Genomic DNA, 25,589 nt, shown 5'->3' on the forward strand with positions numbered 1-25,589 from the left:
CGCGCACACATCGACTTTCAGCCTACCACGTGGTCAAGAGAAAACAATGGTGCGCATGCACGGTAACGGCCGGGGCAAGGCCTCCTCCGCTCTTCCCTACCGCCGCACTCCCCCGGCGTGGCTCAAGATTGCAAGCCGCAACGTGGTGAAGATGGTGTGCAAGAGCTCTCGCAAGGGTATGATGCCCAGCCAAATCGGCATGGAGCTGCGTGATTCCATGGGTATTGCCCAGGTGAAGAACGTGACAGGCCGCAAGATCCTGCGCATCCTCAAGCACAACGGTCTTGCCCCAGAGATCCCGGAGGACCTGTACTTCCTCGTGAAGCGCGCCACACAGATGCGCAAGCACCTCCAGCGCAACAGGACGGATCGCGACACCAAGTACCGCCTCATCCTGGTCGAGTCCCGCATCCACCGCCTTGCCCGCTACTACAAGCGCGTCAAGCAGCTGCCGCCCACCTGGAAATACGAGTCCAGCACGGCCTCCGCCATGGTCGCGTAAAGATGTGAGGGGACGATGCACCTCGCCTGTTTCCTTGCAGCGATGTAGCGCGCTGTATCTCTGCAGTGTGTGGTAATTTTTCATTCCTTTTTTTTCTTTTCTCGCCCCCCCCTTTTCCCCGTAGTTTCATGAACCAAACAGCAAATGGACCCTGAACGCTCTTCTTCGTGCCGCCAGCCTCCTTCCCTCCCTCCTTCCTGGATGCACCACGTACTGGATGGACGCAAAAATGGAGGAGTTGTCCCTTGCGTCAGGCCGCCTCTTCAGAGACCAGTGATAGCGATCTAAGGGGAAGATATTTTCTTTCTCTGTTGTCCAAAGTCTCGCTGTGGGCCTTCGAACAGGTGAAGCTGCCACATTGGAAGTGACGCCCATCCCGATATCAATGGGGTTTTTTTGAGCCGGGGAGCGGATGTACATATGTGTATGTTTTTGGTGCGCCGCCTGTGAGCTGCGGGCTTCCCTCTATTTTCATCTCCATCTCCTCACTATTTTTCTCATATGGCTGTCCTTCTTCCCCCCTCCCCCTCCCCCATCCCATCGTGCCTTGATGCACGCACATACGCGTTTTACCACCCCTCCGTACACATGCAGCTGCGCGTTGTTGGAGACTAGTGTGTCGGTCTTTTTGTCTCCAGAAGCGGTCACTCCTTGGATAGCTTCAAGTACCCCGTCACCTCTGCGTGTAGCGCACCGCCGACCAATGCGGCGGTCGTGGGTGGCGCGTATTGCAAGAAGGACATCACTTTTGTCCATTCATGTTTCAAACTCGGTAAATGAGGAGAGGGCGAAGTGGGAGGAAAAAAAAAAGGAGGCGGCTGAAAAGGGCTTTGCCCGTCGTGACAGCACCGAGGACCAAGTACTCATGGCGCAGCTCTTCCGGGCACCTGAGAGCACTAGCAGCGGAGTCGCGGTGGTTAACCTTCCTGCAAAGAAACGTGAGACGACCGATTTCGATGCCTATCAACTCTCGACCACCGACTTCACCTCTCTCGTTACACCACATGGAACGCCATGCAAAAGCGCTCTTGGCGCCGGTTTTGGTGTGAAAAAAGACAAGCGGCTCGGGTTCTTGCGACCTCGGCAGTCGCTCCAACCATACGCGGGGTCCATTGCAATTGTGCCCAAATTCGACGAAAACGGTTTGCCCATTGATGAGACGCTTACCCCTGAGCAGGTGAGACAGAAGCGGAAAGAGTACATGAAAAGCCTCGAGGGCACTACCATGAGCGCCAGAGAGCATTTTTTACTGGCGGACCTCGACTTCCAGAAAGATGCGATGCTGCTTGGGAATACGCGCGAAGAATTCGAGCGCAATGTGACGAAGCTCAAAAACGTCATTATTGCGTACAACAAGTGGGAGTGGACAGACAACGTCTACTACTACACAACGGTGCTGCTAAAACTCCTAACGCTGTGGGTGCTCATGGAGTGCCTCCAGCAATTCTACGAGCTGCGTCTGTTTGCCACTCACTACACAGACTTCGTCGAGGCGATGGAGGCGGACATGGCCGCGCTCGAGCTAAAGCGTAAGGCCGACTTTGCAGAAGCGGCGGAAGAGCTGCGGCGTCACAAACCAAACTTCACTTCTGTACTTGAAGCCATTAAGCGTGAACGCGACAACGTCGTCGGCGCGGGGGCCCTGGCGGCAGGCGAGGCACTGCGTGAAAGGGAAGAGGAGGCAAGACAGAGCGTAAGCGGACTGGGTGATCTGCTCTGGGAAGCGTTGTGGACGAACAAAGGCTTCACACCGGAGGCGGCGCCGGCCTCCACGCTGTCAGCCCTCGACATCAAGAACCCCAACGCGTCGCATCCGATGGACACGACGTTTGAAGAGCGCCACAACGAGCAGCAACGCAAGGCAGAGGAGGTGCGTGAGATGCGCCGTTTGGCCGCGTTCGGTAACGGTCCGACTCACGATAGCGTCTGGACTCATGTCATGAATCGCATTAGCGGGATATTTCAGCCCCAGCCTCGTCTGAAACGCGAGGAGGTACTTCAGTACTCGTACGCGGCGAGTCCCACGAGCATATCCTCCATGCGTGGGCTGCGCCGGATTTTGTTGCCACGCTCAGAGGATATGGTCCAGATTGTGCGGGAAGAGATGGTGGCCTACAAGCAGGAGAAGGAGCGGCGGTGTGCACACATGCCGTAAACAGTGCGAATAAACAGGGACTTGGGTGAAGTCTGAGATGTCAGCAGCGGGTGGGGGGGGGGGGGGGGGGAGGGGGAAGGCATTGAGATCCCACTCCCTTTCTCTGTTGATGCCTCTATCAGCACCTGCACCTTCAACTCTTCCATTGCTTTGGGCTATGGCGACTCTTGTTGTTCACAGACTCCGTGTTCTGCCGGACATGGCGACCTTTCCACTCACAGTTAACATAATGTACACGTTGGCCACGCTGAGTCTCGCTTGCGATTGGAGGTGAGGAAGACGAAAAAAAGAGTAAGCTTGTATGAGGGGGACATGAAGTTAAAGTCACACCGTCCCTGACTCTGGTGGCTTTCATTTGTTGTTTTTGAATCCTCGATGGGTGTCTCTCCATCCCACTGCGATCACTATCGATAGTCTTAAACAGGGAAGATGAAGTGGCGTCGAGGCTGCATGTCTCTTTTGACGTGGTCGACTTCTCTCGCTTTCTATGCTACAGTGAATCCAGGTAGTACACTAAACCGACAAGGCAGCCATTGGGCGCAACACCTCAATGTTCACTCTTCTCTCCCCCCCCCACCCACCACCATCACCGCGCACTTTTTGTTGCTACCGTCTTGTCCACACAACGCACGCAGGCCGCTGCCCCCTCCTTCCTCCCCCCCTCCCATTTCTAGATTCACCAGCTTAGTGCTTCTCTTATTTCCCCCTTATTTTACCACCTGGAGCGGTATGCGACGCAGCTCTTGTAGCGTTGACAATGGCGAGACGCTAATTCGGCTGGATACATCGCTGCTGGAGAGTCGCTTTGACTCTTTGACACAGCAGTGGGATGCCGATCTGAGAGGTATTCGCACTCAGATTGATGTGTGTACAGGTGATGTGCGATCTATCGCCGCCGACGTGAATGCCATCCAGCACTTTCTAGCCTCCTATCACCACAGACAAATGTTAACCGCACTCGCAGCAAATCCAGGAGGGACAAGCGGTGATGTTGCCAATGCCGCTACTGAGGGAGTCCTGGATCACTTTGTCGCCAATGCAACTGACGGTAGCCCAACAGAGAACGTACTAGGCATGGTGGCTGTGGCTCGTCGCCTTCTGACAGAGAACGAAGCTCTCCGCGCGTTGCTGGACTCTGCAACGACCGCCATTTCCATGCGCACCACCGGCGACGGCGGCCTGCGTCAGGAAATGGACCAAATGCAGCATCAGATCACTCAGCAATCAAGAGTTTTGCAGAACATCAGCTCGTCACTTGGCATGTTGGGCTTGCCAATTGACATCGGCACCAGCGAAGCTAACGATGATTGCACATCAGTGCGGATGAACACATTCACGACACCAACACTTGACGGGGACTCGACCGAAAGCTTGCTCTCTCACTCCCCTCTCCTGCTGTCGTTTCGGCGGATTCTACTGCGCGATCTCACCGAGCGCCTCACATCTGTTGTTGACCAGCAGTCCAAGGACTTCCATGATGCAATGGCCCACCTTGAGGGCCGACTCCGGGGAAGCCAGAAAGGTGCCACAGCCGTAGTCGCTGCGCAGCCGCCCGGCGTTATAGAAGAGTTGCAAGCGACTGTGCTTTCCTTGAGCAAGAAGATCAAAAGTGTGCAAGAGCAGGCGTTAAATCGGGACGAATTCTCCTCGCTCATGAAAACCAAAGCAGATTCTCTTCTCTTGCCAACGAAGGCCGACAATGCGGCACTGACCGATTTGGAGACCCGTCTGGGGGCACGATTTGTTGAGCTAGAGGAGCGATGTGCCTTTGCTGATGCGGAGCGCACCGAGTTTCGCAAATTGCTGCGCTCTCTCATTGCCGCCCAGGGTCACTTCAGGACCTCAGAAATACCACCAAGTAGCAACGAGGTGTCAGGGGCGAATGCGCAAATGCAGCCCACAGCCTTCGAGCGAGTGACGCTACTAGGCGACATTTTACCAGGAGTAGGAAATGGTCACGCTGCTCCAGCGCCGATGCCGCCGTCCAAACGCGACGGGGCACTCGCCGATCCCCGTGGCGCTACTACACCGAGACAGCTCTACCGTGTCTGTGGCACTTCGCATAGCATTGGCCTACATGGCGTCTTTCCCAGCTCAGCAGCGCAGAGTAAGAACTTTAATGAAAGCACAGCTTCGCAACCACGCGCCGACAGGAGTGTGGTTGCCATTGGTGTGACCCCAACACAGGGCCCTTATGCCGCATTTGTTTCAGAGCAGCTGACACGCCGCCACGTTGCCTCACTGCCACCGCTTCCGTACGAAAAGGCTCCAAATCTGTAAAGGGGCTGCGGTAGAGAGAAAAACAGGGTCTGCGGCTGGTGTGGGGAGCTCCGCACCCCTTCATGTCTACTGCTTTTCAGGCGCCCAAAGTCCCGTCAATAACGCAGAAAATCTGCTTTCTCACTTCTATACAACACATGAGTTGGTAAACATCCCCCCTCCACGTTCCCTGTTCCGCTTCTCGACGTCAGTGCGCTGATGGTGAAAAACAGGTGCGACGGTTGTGGGTTTCGGTATTATGTATCATAGCGCCCCCCCCCCCCAAGGATGGGCATAGGGCAGTAAGGTTTTTTTGTGCGTGTGTGTGTTTTGTTCCCCTCAATCTGTGCACAGCAGCAGCAGCGTGACTGTCATTCCTGCGTGTGCTTGTGTGTGAATGCTGTGCTGGTCCTACTCTCTCCCTCTTTTTCCACTGGGTATTTGACCGCGACCTGGAAGCAGATTGTGAGCCGACACCGAACTTCTTTCGTTAGTCTGACTTCAAAGGACCTCCTCACTGCTGAGCTGAACAGGCCTGCATTGCCCTCTCCTCCCACTTCACCACCATCACACCCCGGCCTGTGCTCTTCTCTCACAACCGTCTCACATGTTCATCTCGTCTTTGCGCAAAGTCTGTGCATAGTGCGTCACTGTTTGAGTCGATATGTCTTTGTAGACTGTGTGTGTGTGTGTGTGTATATGTTTGTATACGGTGGTTTATCGGGTGGCGGCGCATGCAGACGACTGTTGGTATGCAGTCAGGAATGTCACTCTCTTCGATGGTTGAGATAGAGGAGAGGAGAGGGGAGGGCGGGAGTATTCTTGAATATTCTCTCTTTTATGTCTCTTCGCTATCCTCAACGTTTGCGCTCGTGTACAGGAACACGCACACGCGCAGACATTAATGCTCCTCGCACAACCCTCAACCCCCCTACACACACCCTTTCTTGTTATCGGCTGCTTTTATTTCTGTCGTCCTATGACGCGGAAAAGGCGACGACACTATTCTGTTTGCTCGCGCTACCTTCATACAACGCAGCGATAATATTGTGGCTCATCTCTGCGCTTCCCTAATGCGGCTCGTCACTCACCGCTTGACAGTCACGCTCTGCCACGTGACGCCCTTGTCGGTGGTAGCTTTTTTCCTGGTCTGGGGGCTCAGTGTGTGCTGCTGTGAGTCAGCTTTTGCGAACTCTTCCATTTCGACACCGCTTTCCTCTCACGCGCTGAGAGTGACCCTGAGCGAAGCTGGACCGGGGTCTAACTGGCCGAAGACCACAGATGGATTAGGCGCGATCAGATCTGTGGTGGCCAACACGGTATGTGGCGCTTTGCCAGACGGGGTGAGTAACTGCAACGCGTTTCTCATACGAGCATCTGACACTACGCTCGGTCTCCAGCTCAGCACAAACACTTTAACGCTCGCTGCAGGGCACGCCACGTACTCCCTGCTATCGCAGTGGGTCAGCGGCAAAAGTACGAGCATCGACAAGATGCTGAATACGCTGAGGGCAGCCTGTGAAGAAGCTCTCTCCGCCTCGCTTAGCACCCTCATCTTTTCCACTGGCACCTACACTGTGCCGTGCCGCGGCTCGCAGACATATACGTACCTGCACGCCTGTAAGATGACAGAGGTTCCTGTGACGACGGCGTACATTCTCGAACCGTCTGATAACGTGAAAGGGTACTTCTCTGCCTACCTGTGCAACTCCACCGGCACATCTACGTGTACAGATGCCATTGTAGTGGCACCGCCATCTGTTTCTTCTGAATACACCGTCGTGACGATTACCGGCCTATCGAAAGGGTTGGAAGCTGTGCTAGCCTTTGTAGCTGCTGTGCGCGCTGAGTTTGTAGGTGCACCACAGGCAGTAGGCCCGAGCACGGGCATTTCCCGTTCGGGGATATCTGCCAGAGAGGTGCAGCTTCGATATGACGGCATGCATGCAGTGCTGTTCTCCACGAATGAGAACAACCGTGTCCACTCCAATACCCCCACTGTGAACATCGAGTGTCAGGCCAGCATGGGTTACTGGGCGTTCTCTCTCATCGGCCTACTCCCGCTGTGCGGTATTCTTTTCTGCTGTGCGTGGTACCGAGGGCGGCGCAACGCTAAAGAACAAGAGCGCCGCCGCGTCGTTGCGGATGAGATGCGCATAATGCAAGGATTCTCGAATCCAAACGACGCACAAGCGGCCGAAAAGGGGCCACCGCCTGGTTTCGACACATCGATTACCAGTATGCGCAACACCGAGCCCCGTTGGGTCACAGATGCCAACGGCTACTATTATGATCTCAACACGACCACGCAGGCCGATGCGGAATCATATGAGACCTACGTGGATCCCAACACTAGTGAGAGATACATGTACATTGTAAACAACGCCAACGGCACAGGCGAGGCGACGGCATCGCAAGAGTTGCAACAACACAGCTATACCACGGAGAAAAACACGATGCACCAGACTTACCTTCACCCTGAGACAGGGGAGACGTACCAGTATACCACCGATGCCACCGAGGCAGGGCAGAGAGAAGAGCAGGCAGCTGAAGCTCCTGCAGCCGAGAATACTGGAGACGCGGCAGCCAGTGGTGACTATCAAACCTACGTAGATCCGAACACCAGAGAAACGTACCAGTACGCCACGGAGGAAGCTGACGCAGCCATAAACGGATACCAGTACGTGGATCTCGCCACGGGAGAGACATACCAGTACGTGAATGTGCCAAATGGTGAAGCAGCGGATCAAGGGCATGATGTCGTCACCGCAAACAACGTTTACGTGGACCCCAACACCGGTGAGATGTATCAGTACGACACACTGCAGCAGTAAAATAGTGAAGACGGCAGACGTCATACACCGAGTATATAGTCCTCTATTCTCCTGACCTCTTGACTAGTTTCCACGTTTTCGCTGCTACTTCAGTTTGTATGGTCTTTCTCGTATCTCTCTTCGAATCTTGCAAATAAAAACATACCAAAAACGAATGAGTATGATAGCATCTTTACGCATGTACACACACACACACACACACACATACACACACAAAGTATTTGAAAAAAAAAGAGGCCGCTTTTTTAACGCTTGCCCTTCCCCGAATATTCCCGCCTGTGCCCGCATTTGTTGTCAAGACTTTACCTCGTCATCTAGTACAGTCTCCTTCCAGATACATACTTAGATCTCACGCCGGCTGTCTCCCGTCTGTCTCCCGTCTTTGTCCTCACTCCCTTCTGCCTCACTCATCCCTTTCCGAGTGAAGCCTCGGTGCCAACAGTACGGCTCTCTGTCTCTTTCTGTTTTTCTATCTCGTTTGCTTCTCCCTTCTAGTGATGAAATCTACGCACTCTAAAATGTGAAAATATTTGTTTTGCGTAGGCGAGCTTCACGCTGTGAAAGTGATGTGGGGCCCCCTATTGCATGCAATAATGCCTCATCGCCTTTGCAGGTGGCTTTCGTCCGAGGCACGCCTTTGCTAGCATGCTCACCTCGGCCCACTTGCTTGGAGCTTCCCGTTCTGAATACGCAACCCGGATGTACAGAACAACACCTTTTCACCCTTGCTTCATGATCCTTCCCTTCCCCTCCTGTCACCTCCACGTATTCGTCCTTCGTCTTGACCCCCTTCACCCCTCCTCCCCCCCCGCTTCCACCTCATGTGGCACATTACTACCTTTTTTTGGTGGACGGGCTCAGCCTCTCTCACAACCACCTGACCTGCGTAACCTTGCGTCTTTCCTTTCCGCGCGCCTTCCTTTCAAACACAGACTAGTGAAAACCGTGAAGCAACGGCAATGATGGACTCGGAGCAGCCCAAGAAGGTCCCAAGGACAGAGACCAAGACGAAGGAGCTCTTGCGCACCACCGTCGCAGACGGTCCTTTCAGCCTCTTAGACACTGCCATGAAGGAGAAAAAGCGTGTCTTTATCCAGTGCCGAAACAGCAAAGCGCTTCTGGCCCACGTGATTGCGTTTGATAAACATTTCAACCTGGTCCTAAAGGGCGTTCAGGAGATCACGGAGGGCCACAACTCGGAGCAGAAACAGCGCACTCTCGAAAACCTCTTTTTGCGCGGCGAATCGGTCATCTTCATTGTGAAGCTGCCCTAGATCAACGGGATGGCGATGAAGAAGGTGCAGCCCACCACTCAAACAGAGGCTGGTGCAGCACATGCCCGTCCGGGAGCACTTTCGATTACCCCTGATGTGCCCTTCTTTTCCTTATCCCTGTCGTTTTTCTCTCCCTCCCTCCTCTTCCACCCCCCACACTTTTTTATGCGATCCTCTACGTCTCGGTACTTGTGCGCTGAACTGTGCACCTCAGAGTGGGAACTGCTGACGCAGGGCACTCACACCTAGCGTGGGTGGCCGACAGGATGTTGACCACCAGAGTTGTTGTGTCAATGCCCCATATTGATGACATTTGTTCCCTAAACCCGCGTCTCTCGCCTGCAGGGTGTTGAGGCAGCATCGGTAGGGGGGGGGGTCTTCGCGCGGCACTTGTTTGCTGTGCGTATATCAAACCTTCTGGGTATGTGTGTGTGTGTGTGTGTGTGTGTTTGGGTAGCTGAACCTTGTGGTAACCGTGAAGTAGCAACACAAAGAAAACAGCTCATGAGGCGAGTTAGGGGGCGGGGGTGACGTAGCTGCTCGGCGCCCGGCTCACAGTGCCTCCATAACATATTGCCCTTCCGCGAGCTGTTCTGTGGCAACTTTCCCTCCCCCCCCCTTCCCCTCCACCACTAGGCAATGCTTTTCGTCGTCATCTGCGCGTATTCCTGATGGTGTGACAAGGGAGGGGAGCGGCACACATGCGCAAGCAGTGATCCCCATGGGCCCATTTTCAGTGCTAATGCGCTCTTCTCATACTTTCCCCGGCTCTCTTCTCCACCCAACTCGCCTGGCCGTCCCGTCATACTCCCGTTGTTGTGATCTTTGAAGCGATAAAGCATTCTAGGCGACCTGGTGTGCACGTCGCAGGCGGGCACACACACACACACACACACACAGCAACTCATCATGGGCCACAGTGATACATCATGACCCCTGCATTGTGAGGCACCGGAACACGAAAGCTACACGATTCTGTTGCACGCCATTGCCCTGTTTGTAGTTCCGGGCAGCTCTCTCGTTGGCATTTTACTCCCGATTCTCGGTAAGCGCGTCTCTTCCTTCCGTTTGCCTGAATGTGCCCTTGCAATTAGGAAAATCTGTGACCACCGGTGTAGTGCTCGGCGTTGCGCTTATTCACATGCTGATGCCAGCCAACTAGTCACTCATGAGCGAGTGCCTGTCCTCTGCTGTCCGAAACTTCTCTAGTCCGCTTGCCTACATCATCTGTCTGTCCTCTGTTGCAGCCATGCACTCACTGAAGGCCGGTCTGCGTGCCTTTTGCGAGGACCACGATGCTGCACTCACTTCTTTCATTGAAAGTGAGGAGAGCAAACACTTGCTCCCCCACTTTTAAACTGGCAGCCACTCCTTCCACCTTCCCGACCCCACCTTTAAAAGCGCAGAGGGATATAGCACGTTGCCCCTGCTGTCTGCTGCCTTGACGGAGTTGGGCATTTCGCTGCACAGCGTCTTGGTTGGACTTGCCGTCGGCGTGTGTGACGATTCCGAGCCGTACACTTTGGTGTGCGCGCTGCTGTTTCACCACTTCTACGAAGGTGTTGCACTGGCCTTTCGGCTCGTGAGTGCCGTCGTGACACTTCGCGCTGAGTACACATTTGCTGCTACATTTGCTCTCTCGGCCCCCTTTGGGGCTGCTATCGGGATCGTGTGTGTGTGTGTGTGTGTGTGTGCGAGAATGTGATCAACGTCAGGGGTAGATCCTATCTTCTGATTCAGGGTGTCACGGAGTCCATCTGTGCTGGCATGTTGCTCTACCCTGGGTTTCAGCTACTCTTGGGTGATTTCTACACCGATGTGTGGTGCAACATCAATAACGTACGCTCGCCGCGCGGATTTCTGCTCGCCATGCTGGTGGGCTTATGGGCGGACATTGCGGCCATGGCATTAATTGGACAAGACTTGTAAGCGCATAATGCAGAAGAAGCGCCAGCGGCTGAGCTGAGTCGACAAGAGGGAATCAAGTGAGCTTATGGTGCCGCTGCATATCTCCATGGTCCCTTGCTTCATCGCGTCGTCCCCCTTTCTTCAGAGTTGTTCAGCTGCCCCTCTAGCCGTCTCTGTACTCTCCTTCTGGCCCCCTACCAAGCCCCCTTTAATCGTAACATCCGACAGGGAAACGTCGTGGATCAACGGTGCGATGATACGTGGCTGAGTGGCGCGCAAGTCGTCATGGAGAGATGTGGTGTCAGCGCTATCTACGTCTCCATCGACGACGATCCCCATCCTACTCGTTTTTTTCCCCGGACACTTTCTCATGCACATTGTCATTGGGTTCATCCGATTTTCTGGTTTTTTTTGCTTTTTTTTCCTTTTCCGCCTGGTGCTGTTACGTGGTTGCTCGTTTCTATGGACGGCACTGATGGTGTTGGTGCAGGATTATGAGTTTCTAATCCTATCAGGCAGCCGTTTTTGCCTACGGCACCACACGGCGGCTCATTCGTTTTCACGCTGCATGACTGTAACCCCTAATTGTCGCCACGCTCAGCATCAAAAGAAGACTCTGGACGCTGGTGGTTTCTCTCTATTGGTGTGTGTATGCCTCACATCACACACAGACTGGTGTGACGGATTGCCGCCCTCTTTTATTGTTTCGCGCGCCTACTACGCGTCGTGGCCGTGCTCAGTAAGGACACCGTCGCTCGTTTTCTGTTTTTTAGCACCGAGCGCCTCCAGTGTTTACATCTGGCGATTCCTTTTTCATATTGGAACCCCTAACGCCTCTTCTCTACCTCGGGGTCTTCTTCTGCATAGGCTTTTCTCAGGAAACCGTATGGGCTTGATCGACGAACACAAGGGGTTGCACAGAGGCTATGTACGGCCGGACTCCCAAGAAGTCACCTCCGTTGGGTTCTTTGCCGTCACCGCTCTACAGCATGGTTCATTGGCCCCCCCCCCTCCCCCTCCTCCCGGGCTTCACGAGCATCCATGCAGGCGTTTTCTCCTCGCAAGGTCGTGCGGCGGTAGCAATGGTGACGGAAGGATCAGGTGTCATATGCGTTCAAAGCCTTCCGGAAAGGGAGGGGATAGGAACACCGCGCAACTTTCGTGGGCGTCAGAGTTTGGTGGAGGCGCTGCCGGAACCTCAGCGCGCCCACAGCGTGGGCGCTGTTGGATTGTTCTCCACTGGTGGGTAATGACGTAGTGGTGCTGCTTGCGAATGAACATGGAAAAAAGTCGGTGAACAGCTTCCGCTATAAATTTAACCCCCGCACGCCTCGGCGTTTTCCTCTACTTACCCTACTGAAACCCACACCATGCACAGTTTATTGTGGACAACGCTGGCTGATGTCGACCAAGCAATCCGGTTTTCCATTTGAATCTCTGGCGTCAGCGGATAGGGTAGTTGTATTACACGTGTAACACGTGCTCCCAGGCGTTGCAGGTCCAGACTATGCGTGGGGAGCTTTTCCGCCCCATGACAGACATGCGGGACGTCTGCGCAACAGCACCGGAGTGGGTAGGGGCTGCTAGGGAGCAAATAGTGGTTCGACAAAGCATAGGGGTGCTAGTTCTCCCGGAGTGCTCGTTTGATCTGCCTCACGGCCTCTTCACTCTCTTCTGAGGTCTTCTAATCTCGGTGAAAGAGTGAGTACACTAAGCGCAGGTTTCTGAGCGCGCTGGAGGCGAACTTCGTGAGCACGTCACCCACAACCGATACTTGTTTGGCTCTCTCTTGGGCCGCTCTGTTGCCTTTGAGCGAAGCTGTGTCATCCGGCCCGCTGTTGTTTGTTTCCAAGCACAGCAACCGCAGTTTCATCAATTGGCTCTTGTGACAGAGATTTTACAATCCCTGCCGCACGAGAGGTCACAAGAAATTGTGAGTTTCAGAGAACAGACGACGGCCAACGTCAAAGGGACCTCTAAATGCTGGCACACTGTGATGTAACATGATGAACGTTTCCATGTACGTCAAGCTCCAGTGGGATTCTTCTTCACAGCCCTTGTCTAATTCCGTGGTGGTTGCCTGCACCCTCTGCACACGCATGCTCTCATCGACTTCCTGAAGTTGGTGAAGCAGCAACAACCCCAAAAGAACGAAAGGAACGAGAAACCACTTCAGTTGCGGCATTCATTATTTCTTTCTTCCGTGCGCCACTACACGCCGATGACTACCCATAGCAGGATCATCACAAGGAACCACCGTTGTGTGGCTTTAGCGTATCATGCGCCTCCGGGTGGCCTCATCATGTTTTCTCCTATGCACTGAAAGGGGGAGAGACCCCCAACAGACACAGTCGCCCGCTTCTCTGCATGTGTCTTTACGGGCTTGTCTGAACACAGAAAGGAGGTGGCGAGGGGACGACCTTTAGTGCGCGCTCATCAGTCATTGATGGATGTGCTTTCCCCCCCCCCTCCCTTTCCTAGAACCTCTCTCCCTCTTTCATGTGCATGTGCAATCTGTTCCTGGCTGTGCTCGTCGACTCCTCCCCTCTTCTTCCCTCCTTCCCTCCCTCCCTCACACACCCTCACACGCAAACTTCTCCGGGCACCAGATTATTATCATAGTGGGCTTTGCTTTTTCTTTTTTCTACGTCGCCTGCCACATTCGCATCGACCGTGGCAGCGCGCGAGGGTATCAAAAGTACGTTTGCGCATGCGTCTTCTATAGCCTCTGCCAAGCGCGTAACCAATCAACGCATTCAAAAGGAAAGCGAGCAGAGAGGAGCAGGTATACTTTTCACACACCCATTCAACTGTTGTCCAGAGAAAACCAGGATGTCGGCCGGGGCCACAGCCACGGTGGAATTCACCGCCTCCAGCCAGCGGGTGAAGATGGTGGACATGCACCCCAAAGAGCCCATCTTCATTTCAGCGCTATACTCTGGCGGCCTTAACCTGTACAACTATCAGACGCAGGCACTCCTACGCTCCTTTGACACAGGCACGGGTCTGCCAGTGCGGTGCGTGCGCTTTATTCCACGCCTGCAGAGCTTTGTGTGCGGCTGCGATGACATGAATCTGCGTGTGTTCAACTACAACACAATGGAGCGGACAAAGATCTTCCAAGCTCACGACGACTACATCCGCTGCGTCGCTGTTCACGATCAGCTGCCGCTGGTGTTGTCATGTGGGGATGACATGACTATCCGGCAATGGGACTGGAGCAAGGGGTGGGCGCTGCAGATGACGTACGATGGGCATCAGCACTTCTGCATGGCCATTGCCTTCAACCCAAAGGACTCCTCCACGTTTGCATCCGCCTCCATGGATTGCACCATCAAGGTGTGGCGCATCAGCACTCCGATGCCGAACTACCAGCTTGAGGGCCATGAGGATGGCGTCAACTGCGTCGAATTCTATCCCCGTGGAGATAAACCGTACCTGCTGAGCGGATCCGACGACAGGACAGTCCGGCTGTGGGACTACCAAACTAAGGCGTGCCTGCAGGTTTTCTCCTTCCACGATGAAAACGTCGCAAGCGTGTTGTTTCACCCAGACCTTCCTGTGATCTACTCAATCTCCGAGTCGGACAGCATCGCTGCCTTTTCCACCGAGACGTTCCGGTTGCTGTATTCCTGCAACCATTCGGATATGGGGCGTGGGTGGTCTCTGATATCGAAGCGTCACTCGAATGTACTTATTGCCGGTTTTGACAATGGCGTTCGTGCTTACAAGGTTGGCGTTGAGAAGCCTGTCTTCTCTATGGACACCAATGGCCGTGTCCTAGTCGCGACCGGCAACGAGATTACCCGCATGGACATCAAGGCTGTTAGGCCCGAGACACCCGATGGCGAGGTGCTGAGTGTTGCAACAAAAGACATGGGCACCGTCGAGGCGACTGCCCGCTCCATCCTTCACGCCGCAAACGGTCAGTTTGTCTGTGTTCTTGGCGACGGCGACTATACGATTATCTCGTCGCTCTCGTTGCGCCCAAAGTCGTACGGGCAATGTGTATCATTTGTCTGGGGTCCTGAAAATGGCGCCTACGCCGTGCTAGAGGGTTCTACAACGCTCAAGGTTTTCAAAGGCTTCAAGGGGCGCGCCGCACTCGCGTTGCCAGGAGCGGCCGATAAGCTGTTTGGTGGGCCTTTGTTAGCAGTGCGCACGAACCACAGCATCTTGTTTTACGACTGGGAGACACTCGCTTTGATTCGTCAAATCGATGAAACTCCGACGGCACTCGAGTGGAGCCTGACAGGTGAGCTCGTGGCTCTGGTCACAACCAGTGGTGTTTTTCTCCTCAAGTTCAACGGGGACGCTGTGGCGCAGTACCTCGAACAGAATACCACCACCAGCGACGATGGACTCGGCTTTTCATTTGACCTGGTGGAGGAGCTGGATGAGAAGGTGCGCGACGTCGCATGGGTGGGCGACTGTCTGGTCTACATCAATGAGGTGTATCGTCTCAACTTTTACATTGGTGGCGAGGTGAGCAATATTGCGGTACTGAACCGCAACCAGTACCTCCTCGGCTACTTGCCAAAAGAAAACCGCCTCTTCTGTATAGATAAGGAGAAGAACATCACAAGTTATCTCCTCCAGGTGAACTCCATCGAGTACATGGCCGCCATCGTACGGGAGGACTTTGATGCCGCTAGTGCACTTCTCCCTACGATCGATCCGAGCCTACGTGAAAAACTCTCACGGTTTCTCGAGTCGCGTGGGCTACTTGAAAAAGCGCTCGAGATCTCCACGGATGATGAACACCGCTTCGACTTGGCAATCCAACTAAAGCAGCTGCCACTGGCGTACAGGATCGCCAGTGCAGAAAACCTCGCGTCGCATTGGAAGCAAGTGGGTGACATTGCACTGGAGCAGGGCTACTTTGACATGGCGATAGAGTCACTAGAGAAGTGCAACGACTGGAGTGGGCTGCTGCTCATCTATACATCTTTCCATGATATGCAGGCGATTTCGCGCCTCGGTGACTGCTGTTTGCAAAACGGACAGGCTAACCTCGCTTTCACCTGTTACCACCTCACCCAACGCCATGCCGACTGTGTGGAGCTGCTGCAGAGGACCGGCAAAACCGGTGACGCCGCCTTCTACGCCCGTACTTACTGCCCGAAACTTATCGAGGACGCCGTGGCAAAATGGAAGGTGTCGATTGCGTCAATACCCCGCGTGAGCCAAGCGTTAGCGAATCCAGCGGCCTACCCGAATCTGTTCCCTTCATTGCGCAACCTCAACCCGTCTTCCCTTCAGGAGCAGACGTTTGATCCACTGTTGTCCGTGTCAGGGCCGGCGAATCGAGCCGCCACTGTCGACTCGGCATCGCATCATGCCCCCCTAAATACACAACCGCCGCTATCCGAATCATCCGCGTTGCTGCATCGCACCCGCGCCGCACCGGCAACTGACAGTTTGCTACAGCAGACGACAGAGGAACAGCCGGAGGACCCAATGCACGCGCCGACAGATACATCGGAGTCCACTGGAGCACCTCTGAAGCAGTCGAACTTCCAATCGATGGCAGTTGCGGCGCAGGATGAACCCACGATACTCAAAAATATTGGCAGCGATACCAATGTGATCCAGGATCGAGCAGACGAAACGGAAGAGTCGTGAAGAGAGTAGAATACCTCAGGGTCTCGAAGAAAATAGTTGGGGGGTACGTGTATGTGTATTGTACAAGCCTGCCGGTGGTTTGAACGTCAACGCTGATGATTCCACCTCATTGGTTTCATCCTCAAGGCCAACGTGGAAGATGAAGTATCTCCGGCGTCTGTGCGTGTGTGCAGAAGAGGGAGGGGAGGAATGTGAAGAGGAAGGAAGGAAGATAATATATACGTGTGGTTTGGTTCTGTGGTATGGTGTAGGGAATGGGCCCCTGTATCGTGAAAGACAGCGACAGACGGAGATGACATAAGCGGGGCGTTCGTGAAGAGGGGAATGGAAAGTCGCGCCTCGCCGACTTGATGAAAACATTTGTCTTGTGATGTGATGCGGTTCATGATTGAATCTTTGGATGGGTTCAGAATGAGCCTATCTGTACAGGAGGAGGCTCTGCACAGAACTATACAAGGGGTCACAATTGCTCTGGTTTCATCGCCGCACACATGCGTTTCCCTATTCCTCCCCTTCTCCCTCAACGTCTCTCTTCCCCCTCCCTCCATCCTTCCCTTGCCGTCTGAGGTCACCCATATGGGCTGCGTGGTCGTGGGTCGCTCTGCTGCTCATTCAATATCGTCTACATGGACGTAATGATCTTTTTATGGATGGTTAAGGTTAGCTATCCCGGCGTGTGTGTGTTGTGGTGTGGTGTGTTGCAGTCCTTTTTTTTTCTTCGTTCCGTGGTCTCTCGAGGGTCAGTCCCGTTGCGCAGTTATTCACTCCTTGCAACACCCCTCTACCCCCCTTTGCACACGGCCACCTGGATTCCCCTGTCGACCAGAGATGCTGAAGCTGCGAAGCCTGGTCCCTGTAAAGACGCCTCTTGCACTGCGCTGTCTTCTACCAGTTTCTTGCAGCACTCTACGCTACGCGGCCTCGGCGCCTGGAAAATGGAAGTGCCCCTGCGGCCTCAACAACTTCGACTTTCACAGCGAATGCTACAGCTGCCACAAGAAGCGCGCGGACCTTCCGGTCGAAAAACCTGTTTCACCGTTGTCCCTGCTTGGCGAAGTATGCATGGATGACGGTGACTCTGCAGATGGATTCACCTGCGTCACCGCAGAGGATAAGACGCGTGTTTTGGAAGGTTTTTGGATGTGCCCGGCATGCTACACCTTCAACGGCGCCCAACGCTCGTCATGCATATACTGTCAAGAGAGAAGACCGCTCGTGCACACAGGCAGCGCGACGGGGACGCGAATGGGTTTGCACACAAGAGATGCTGGAAAGGTTGCCGTGAACGCCTCCCCCGTATCCACGGGATTGCACACGGCGGCGGTAGGGAGCACAGGAGTTATTTCTTCTACATGCTCTTATGAGACTGCGTCTTCACAACCATTCAAAAAAGGCGACTGGTACTGCGCGTGCGGCGCGCATAATTTCTCGCGCAACACTCATTGTCGAAAATGCAGCGACCCTCGCGCGTTTAGCAAATCCGAAACGTCAGAGAAGCGGTCGCTAGGCAATCACCCCGGTGACTGGTCATGCCCGGAGTGCGAAATGTACAACTTCTCCTGGCGGAAGGTATGCAAACGTTGCAACCGTGCACAGCCAGTGACTGACGCCGAGTCCATCTCCGCTCAGACCGGCACCAAGGCGGCGAGTGAAATGTCCGCTGGATGGGTCTGCCCAGCATGTCACTCGATCAACCCTGCTGAGGATGCTAGGATGTGCGTAATTTGTGGAAGTCCAAATGGCGTTTGAAGATGAGCTGCCTCTCCACATCATCGCGACCGGCGCCTCTCTGTGCTGTAATGCCAGCACGACTCATGTGAAAACTCCATGCGAGGGCGAGGTGCGTCACATGTTGTTCGTGGGGGCCTGAAGGTCTCAAAGTTATCCCGTGGGAAAGAGTGTTTTTCCCTCACACCTAGTCACTTAAATGACACGTAATCTTTGGCCTAGGCGTACATACAGACAACCTTTGTCATTGCTGTGCATTCATACGCACGCTCACGAACGTGAAGACTCAAAGGAGTCCTTAGCGACACCCACCCTCCCCTCTAGCATGTGTTAACTCACGTAGGGTGGTCAAGCACCTCGCATGGTTTCTGAGCGTGGCACGCCTCGGCATAGAGAGACGAATGCGGGTATGCAACCAACGCGGTCATGTCGCACTTCAACGTCCCCGACACACACACACAAACCCACACTTCCTCTTTTTTCCGTCCCTAACTGCGTTTATCTTATCCGGTCTTGGAGCCTGCGATGCAGTAGTGGGGTGGCTGTTACAAAGTGTAAAAGCCGCCCCGCCTTTTCGTCAATTCCCTCCTTCCCTCTACGTGAGTGCCGCGCACAGACGGAAGAGAACACTGACGCTGGCAGCTGGGCGCCCTCGAGTCTCTCACGCATGAGCCGTACTGATGCATTACATGCCGCGACGTGACTTTACCTTATGGGGCACCATGAACCGCCGCTGATCAACTGTGACAAAAAATGTGAGCTGAAATCCGCGTCTGAAGCTCGCGACTACTCCCCCTAGTGCAGGAGATCAGTTCTGAGGGTGACACTCTCGCAGGCAGCAATTACACGCGTGTGTGTGTGTGTGTGTATGGGGGAGGGGAGTCCGCCCAGTCCAGCGAAACTTTGAAAAAATCAGCTGCAAACGTGGCTGGAGCCGCCCCTGGGGGCCACACATCGGAAGCTTCGAGACAGCAGCACATATGATATCCATGCCGCGACGCCTCAACGTTCGGCGACTAGCACGCCATCTAGACTGTCTAAGAGCCCTACATTATGATGCACTACACACTCGCGCATTCAGGAGCCTTATATTCACTATGAGGCTTTATGTGGAGCCTCCAAGGTGGCGTCGCGCACACGGTTTCGCCCCATAAGTCGCAGGACCACTTTGTCTTGAACAGTGCGCGCGATCAGGGGTGCTGGTTTATGCAAGTAGCATTCCATTACACTCTTCGTTGAAACTGTGCCGATTACCACACCACCACGCACAGGCGCTTTGGGATACGTCGGGGTGCCGAAGGGCATCTGTCACTGTGATTTACCCAGCAATGGCATCGCCCACAACCAACCTCATGTTTCCCGTCACTGCACGGCGCGATCAACGGCAAAAAGGAGGGTGGTGTTACATGGGGGATGAGTTGATGGAAGTACCAACTCCGCGCTGTGGCGCTGTGATGTCGTTGTCGTTGTCGCTGTCCGCGAAGGTGACCACAGAAAAATGAGAAGCTGCGATGTGAAAGGAAGAGACGCACGGGATGTGGAGCACAGAAGGGTTGTTGAACGGGGTACCCGTAATGAGTCATATTCGTGACCCCATGGCAGGTGCCGTAGCTGTTTCTAACCGTGCATCGAGAAAGGCGTCCATGTGGCTATGGACACAATTACCACCAAAGTCGCTGGGGTGATAGGAGAAAGCTCATCTACCAGGAGACAAGAGAATATCTCGATGCGTGTACAAACAGAGCTCTGCGCGCATTGCTTTCCAGTTCAGTTCTTCTACTCGGACGCACCGACGCCAAGAAACCACGACTCGTGGTACTCTTCGTGAAGGTGTCTGAAGATGACGACCCGAATAACCGGGTGACCGTTTATGGGGCACCTAAGGACTCTACCCAATGTCCAGCGCCGGCGTTCCTTGAGGGACATCATTGAACAAATCGGCATAACACACAAGGCGGAGGGATGCCCTCACGTTCTCCGCACGAACATGCATGCTGACCATCCCTGTCTCATTTCATGCGATACAGTGCGTGAGATGGTTTTGCTACTTGGTTTGCTAGACTCACTCAACTCAACCTGCTCAACCGACACTCCACATCATGTCAACCGCGCAGTAGGGCACGATGGATAAGGAAGACTGCCCCCTGCACTTTTTTCACGAGTCATCAACAGACATTAACGGCATTGTAGCAGGTGGCGAGGGGTGGGGCGTGGGGGGGGGGTAAAGACGCGCAGAAGCGTCTCCCGTCTCTCTTTTCTACCTGGTAATGTTCACAGCATTTGTGTCAAGGCCCACAGTGGAGGAGGGGGGGGGCCACGAAACGGGAATGGTTCACCTTGATTCGATCACCTCCACCTTCCCCCTCTTTTTCTCGCACACAGCTTTACCGTGTTTTCTCCCTATCGAAGTGATCACAACGAGGGCAGAAGCCACTCATGAATTCTATCAATGGCTGACACAAGTTTATCCTCAGGCAGCACCTCATGAGCGAAACCCCCGCACACGTGACGTCTGTGTTATTTGAGCAAGTGCCGGTGTCTCTCAAAATCCTGGAGGATGGGGAAAAGACGCTTCCTTGTGAGAACGTCCATGGGAGGACTACGAACCCAATCTGCAGGTGGGGGTCGTCAAATACCTGCGACGCGGCGGATATCAGAATGAGGCTCATCGCTACTTGTCTCGGCAGTCAGGTTCTTGCGTAGAATCGTGCCGGTGAGATCTGCGTTGAACGCTCCTGTGCCCACTGCGCTATTTGGGGGGGGGCAGGAGGGGAGTGTAAAAGCGACACGAATATGTTTCACCCAGCCCTCGCTGCCCACTCCTGGATTGCCTGAACCGGCAGCGGCTGAGAGCCGATTGGTGTATCGTGTGAATAGGATTTCATGCAGAAGCGGGAATGAGAGGACTGCGTCGGTGCTGGTGTCACGCCTTTGCTGCTGTTGTGCTACGCGTGCGATGGGTCTCCGATGCGAGTCGGGAAGGCCGAGAGCGGAGGTTGATAGATACACCGTATGACAAGAGGCGTGCGTTCAAAAGAAATCCCTATCCGAACTTTGTTTTTCAAGTCTCACCCTGCTCCGCTGTTTTTTTTTCCTTGTTCATAACACTCAGTTCACCATAGATGCAGCCAGGTGAAACCCCCGATTCCCCATCACACACACAGAGAACAATGTTACCACTATCACTGTATGGTGTACCAATGCCGTCGACATGACTATTCCCGTCTTTGAGGTGCGCCTATTTCTCTGTTTTGAGGGTAGCACTGCTCTTCACTCTGTGCGGCACACGACGCGGCTGACAGAGATCCTTTCATGCACTCTCCTCTTTCCTGCTCTGCTGATACTCTCTCCTGTGGCGGGAGCAACCGATGTCGACTTCTTTACACACAGAGATTGAACCAAATCTTAGTACACAGCTGCGCGCACGCGAGGATGCTCCCTTTTGGCTACGCCATAGCAGTCGCGCATCGACCCGCGCTTGAGAAAGCGTACAATAGAAAGAGGGAGCACCTCAACGCTAATATAGAGCCCCTTTATGCATCAACCAATCCGTCCGCACTCTGGGATGCAATAGTGAAGCACCGCCTCGTGCAAACCAACGAGGGCGGAGCAGAAGTAGACTCTCACGACAATTGGGTGCTGACGTACGAAGGGTACCGGAACATGGTGTATGACGTGCTTTTTCACGTCACACCCGATGATGACGCATGCGCTGATGCGCAAGTGCAGGCGTGGCGGCGCAGCGTCTATTTTCATCATCCTTTCCTTTCACCAGCCACATTTCTGGCCTTTGCACGATCGTCGCATGGCGCTGTTGCGGCAGTACCCCTCTACATTTTTGCATCTAAACGCTTGCTGCTGTTTCGAATTCGAGTCGAGCTGGAGCTCGTTGCCTCATCGCCGCCGCCGATCTTTTTGGACCGCGCACAACGCGCCATTTCCGGTCGTCTCCCGTGTCCGCCAAGTGCGTCGTCGCCTCTGTCCAATGGGCTGACCCATGAGGATATTGAAATCTTCATATCGGACCACGTCCCCAACATGCGCCTTGTGCGCGACATGCCGCCTTGGATGCTTCCTTACTACCTATGTCATGCGTCGTGCAAGTTCATGTTCATGTGCGACACGCGTGGCGTTGGCGCGATCCCCATTGATGTGTTCATGAAAAGCGAGGTGTTCTCAGAGCTCCTCCGTATGTTCGAGAGAGATGAGGAGGACGCCATCATTACTTTTCCCGAAGGCTGCCTCGTTGAGGTGCCTGCTACATTGGCCTCGCCGGACGCGGACGCCGATGATACTGTCCCGGCAGTCGTGTTGTCCTACGAAGGAGAAGGCAACGCCTTGATGGATATCTATCAGGTGCAACTTCTGGGTGGCGAGGTAAACATTCAGGTGCCACGGGAGCGGATCTACTGGAGTACCGCCTCGATGGACTACGTTCCAGCGGAGTTGCTTAGCATGGACAACTGGTTTTCTCTCGCCTTGATGAGCAGTATCTACGAACATTTTACAGCCCTCGATGCCGACGGCGACGGCTTCTTAACTCACGAGGAACTGTTGCGCTACAATAACAACAGTTTCACGCAGCTCTCGATTCAGCGTGTATTCGAGTGTCATGTGCATCACAGTAGTAACCGCCACATCATGGACTACAATGCGTACTTGAATTTTGTCATTGCCACCCAGCACGCAGCGACACGGCCTGCGTTGCGGTACATTTGGGCCATCTTAGATTTAGACGACACTAAAACGCACATCAAGGTAACTACACTGCACTGTTTCTGCAAGGAGATTGCGAACGAACTGCTCGCCAACGGACTTATGCTGGATGTTTCAGCGCAGTCTATCCTGTCAGAAATTGTGGACATGATCAATCCAGCCTGGCATGAGTGGGTGACACTTGAAGACATCGAGAGGTCAGGCCAGCAGGCTACGGTTCTCCCTGTTCTTCTCAGCTACCAGAATTTTTACGCGTATGACTACCGCGAGCAAACGGCAGCCTCCGCAAACGACGAGTACGCCGATATTACCGAGAAATAAGTTACCGAGGTGGTACTCGAAGGGGCCTGGGGCAGCTTCTATGCGCAACAGAGGGGTGGCTGCACGTTTCTTTGCCACGTGAGAAATCTTTTTTTTTTGTGGACGTAACTACTATCGAATGGCGCATAGATCAAACATATTTGTTATCGACTGCCGGTGTCCTCGGAGGGCGTGTTGTGTCCTTGTTTCAGTGTAACTTTCCGCTTTGGTTTTGTTTTTCACGTTCGCCGTGCTCGGATTTAGTCGCTCTTCTCGTGACCCCGCTCTCATACGAATGCCACACACGCGCCTAGGTGAATTTCCCCACACACCCGCTGCTCTTTTCATAACGGCAGTTGGCCCTTACGCTCCTCACGGAGCCCCCCCGAGAAAACAATCTTGACCCAAGCGGAGTACAGTACAGTCCATCTTTGTACGCGCTACTGGAACATAGCGCCATCTGGCTCACCTGTGCTTACTATCGCCCACCTCCTTTTTTCCCTCCCTATTTATTTTTTCCCCCACATACACACCCAAACGCCCGCACGTTCGCCTTTTGCCACCACACTCCCTCTTACTGTCGCTTCCAACACTGTCAACAACGGTTTAAGAGATAAGGGTGACACAATGGTGAACTATCCAAAGAAGAAGGTGATGCACTGCGACGATGCGCGCTGCAACGCGCACAAGTCGTTCAAAGTGGTCCAGTACAAGGCCGGCAAGGCCCGCCTTTTTGCGCGCGGTAAGCGTCGTTATGACCGCAAGCAGTCTGGTTATGGTGGTCAAACCAAGCCCGTCTTTCACAAGAAGGCCAAGACCACCAAGAAGATTGTGCTGAAGCTCCAGTGCTCTGGCTGCAAGTGCATCCGTCAGATCGTGCTTAAGCGCACCAAGCACTTTGAGCTGAACGACAAGAAGAAGACTGGCAACAAGGACCCCACGTGGTAAGTCACTGGTGCTCGCTGTGTCTTCTGTACGCACAGTGAGTGACCCCCTCTGCATCCTGTCTTTTTTTTTCTCTTTTTTCCCTCCCTTAGACATTTTCTTTCTACCTCCTTTTTATTTCTGCGTGGCGTGATCAGAGAAGCTAGTGTACTGCAGAGAAGTGAGGAGACTCATAGATGGGCCCTTGGCGCCCTCTCAGTCTGCCGTTACGCCACGAAGTTGCTCTGGCTCGGGTCGAGTGCGCATGTGGCCGAAGCTGAAGCTGAGTGCCCTTCACTAGCACCCTTCCTCCTCCCGCTGAAAGCAGCACTCCACGTTCGTCTGCCGGCGAGGCTGTGCACCTAGATACCGTCTCCGCCTTTTTTGTTTCGTGCTCCCGTTTCTGATGCATCTCCCCCCCCCCCCACCCCCCCTACGCCCGTTCTCTTCTCTCTCCCCACGAAACCCACATCTTTCTGCGTCTCCGTGGTCTGCTAGGCTGCTGCTCTGTACCTGGTATCCCCCTCCCCCCCTACAAACACACACACACACAAACATTCACGTACACACACGCACGCATACACACACACCGGCACCCTTTTACCGACTCGCTTCACCAGCACTGCGTTTTCTCATCCAGCACCATGCTCCGCTTCACGTTCCGCGCCCTCGCCCGCAAGGCCCCCGCCAAGGTGAGCAGCAAGACTGCTGCCACCGTCACTCCCTCTTCTCACGCTACGCTGACAGCCCCTCAAACCGGGGTTAACATCCCACCAATCCCAGGTGTGCGCTCCGTCCGGGCCTTCCGTTCCCAAAAGATGATGGCGCCGCCGCTAGTGCCGCCCACCGTTGCTGCAACCAAGAAGGCCGTCGCTGCGAAAAGCACAAAAATCGTCCCTGCAGCGCCAAAGTCTCGCCCGTCGAAGGAGACCAAGATGCCGAAGAAGGCTGCCCCCCCTGCCAGGACCACCGTACCCGTGAAGACTGCGACCCCCACGAAGTCGCCGCAGGCGAGGCGGATCACAGCGCCAAAGAGCGCCGCCAAGAAAATATCCAACACGGCCAAGGCCAGCAAAATGCGCAAGTGAGTGCGCGTTTCGTGGAGTTGTCCTAGTGTGGCGGTCAGCGCTGGTTAGGCTAAGAGATATTCAAAGAGGCCCCACGAAAGTAACGGAGACGAGGGCAGTCGAGGCAGTAGTGGTCTCACTAACGTTTAGTATACTCGCCTCCCACGCACTCTTGTTTTTTCCTGAACCTCTGTCGGAGTATGCCCATCAACCAACGCTTTTCATAGAGTAACCGTCGTATTTTAGTTTTTCTTGTCTGGCGTCTGGCTATCGAGTGTAAACTCGGTCGAGAGCTCA

At 54.3% G+C, this 25,589-nt stretch overlaps 10 protein-coding genes across 10 annotated transcripts; all 10 read left to right on the plus strand.

The window, feature by feature from the left end:
- Positions 1-46: 46 nt before the first annotated feature.
- On the plus strand, positions 47-502 carry JKF63_02346 (uncharacterized protein; the record flags this gene model as incomplete). Its single annotated transcript, XM_067898375.1, has 1 exon — positions 47-502. The coding sequence occupies one exon, from the start codon at positions 47-49 to the stop codon at positions 500-502; it is 456 nt and encodes a 151-aa protein (XP_067754532.1).
- Positions 503-1,205: 703 nt separating this feature from the next.
- On the plus strand, positions 1,206-2,657 carry JKF63_02347 (uncharacterized protein; the record flags this gene model as incomplete). The annotated part of the gene is made up of 1 exon (XM_067898376.1): positions 1,206-2,657. One exon carries the CDS (start codon positions 1,206-1,208, stop codon positions 2,655-2,657), a length of 1,452 nt encoding a protein of 483 aa, XP_067754533.1.
- Positions 2,658-3,386: 729 nt separating this feature from the next.
- JKF63_02348 (uncharacterized protein) lies at positions 3,387-4,937 on the plus strand (the record flags this gene model as incomplete). The annotated part of the gene is made up of 1 exon (XM_067898377.1): positions 3,387-4,937. One exon carries the CDS (start codon positions 3,387-3,389, stop codon positions 4,935-4,937), a length of 1,551 nt encoding a protein of 516 aa, XP_067754534.1.
- A 1,052-nt stretch (positions 4,938-5,989) lies between these two features.
- On the plus strand, positions 5,990-7,750 carry JKF63_02349 (uncharacterized protein; the record flags this gene model as incomplete). The annotated part of the gene is made up of 1 exon (XM_067898378.1): positions 5,990-7,750. The coding sequence occupies one exon, from the start codon at positions 5,990-5,992 to the stop codon at positions 7,748-7,750; it is 1,761 nt and encodes a 586-aa protein (XP_067754535.1).
- Positions 7,751-8,712: 962 nt separating this feature from the next.
- Positions 8,713-9,024, plus strand: JKF63_02350 (uncharacterized protein; the record flags this gene model as incomplete). Its single annotated transcript, XM_067898379.1, has 1 exon — positions 8,713-9,024. The coding sequence occupies one exon, from the start codon at positions 8,713-8,715 to the stop codon at positions 9,022-9,024; it is 312 nt and encodes a 103-aa protein (XP_067754536.1).
- A 4,740-nt stretch (positions 9,025-13,764) lies between these two features.
- JKF63_02352 (uncharacterized protein) lies at positions 13,765-16,557 on the plus strand (the record flags this gene model as incomplete). Its single annotated transcript, XM_067898380.1, has 1 exon — positions 13,765-16,557. One exon carries the CDS (start codon positions 13,765-13,767, stop codon positions 16,555-16,557), a length of 2,793 nt encoding a protein of 930 aa, XP_067754537.1.
- Positions 16,558-17,385: 828 nt separating this feature from the next.
- On the plus strand, positions 17,386-18,306 carry JKF63_02353 (uncharacterized protein; the record flags this gene model as incomplete). The annotated part of the gene is made up of 1 exon (XM_067898381.1): positions 17,386-18,306. One exon carries the CDS (start codon positions 17,386-17,388, stop codon positions 18,304-18,306), a length of 921 nt encoding a protein of 306 aa, XP_067754538.1.
- A 3,291-nt stretch (positions 18,307-21,597) lies between these two features.
- JKF63_02354 (uncharacterized protein) lies at positions 21,598-23,322 on the plus strand (the record flags this gene model as incomplete). Its single annotated transcript, XM_067898382.1, has 1 exon — positions 21,598-23,322. The coding sequence occupies one exon, from the start codon at positions 21,598-21,600 to the stop codon at positions 23,320-23,322; it is 1,725 nt and encodes a 574-aa protein (XP_067754539.1).
- Positions 23,323-23,928: 606 nt separating this feature from the next.
- Positions 23,929-24,249, plus strand: JKF63_02355 (uncharacterized protein; the record flags this gene model as incomplete). Its single annotated transcript, XM_067898383.1, has 1 exon — positions 23,929-24,249. One exon carries the CDS (start codon positions 23,929-23,931, stop codon positions 24,247-24,249), a length of 321 nt encoding a protein of 106 aa, XP_067754540.1.
- A 620-nt stretch (positions 24,250-24,869) lies between these two features.
- Positions 24,870-25,313, plus strand: JKF63_02356 (uncharacterized protein; the record flags this gene model as incomplete). Its single annotated transcript, XM_067898384.1, has 1 exon — positions 24,870-25,313. One exon carries the CDS (start codon positions 24,870-24,872, stop codon positions 25,311-25,313), a length of 444 nt encoding a protein of 147 aa, XP_067754541.1.
- Between the last annotated feature and the right edge of the window lie 276 nt (positions 25,314-25,589).

Source organism: Porcisia hertigi, chromosome 33, assembly GCF_017918235.1.
Source record: "Porcisia hertigi strain C119 chromosome 33, whole genome shotgun sequence".
NCBI classification, from domain to species: Eukaryota; Euglenozoa; class Kinetoplastea; order Trypanosomatida; family Trypanosomatidae; genus Porcisia; species Porcisia hertigi.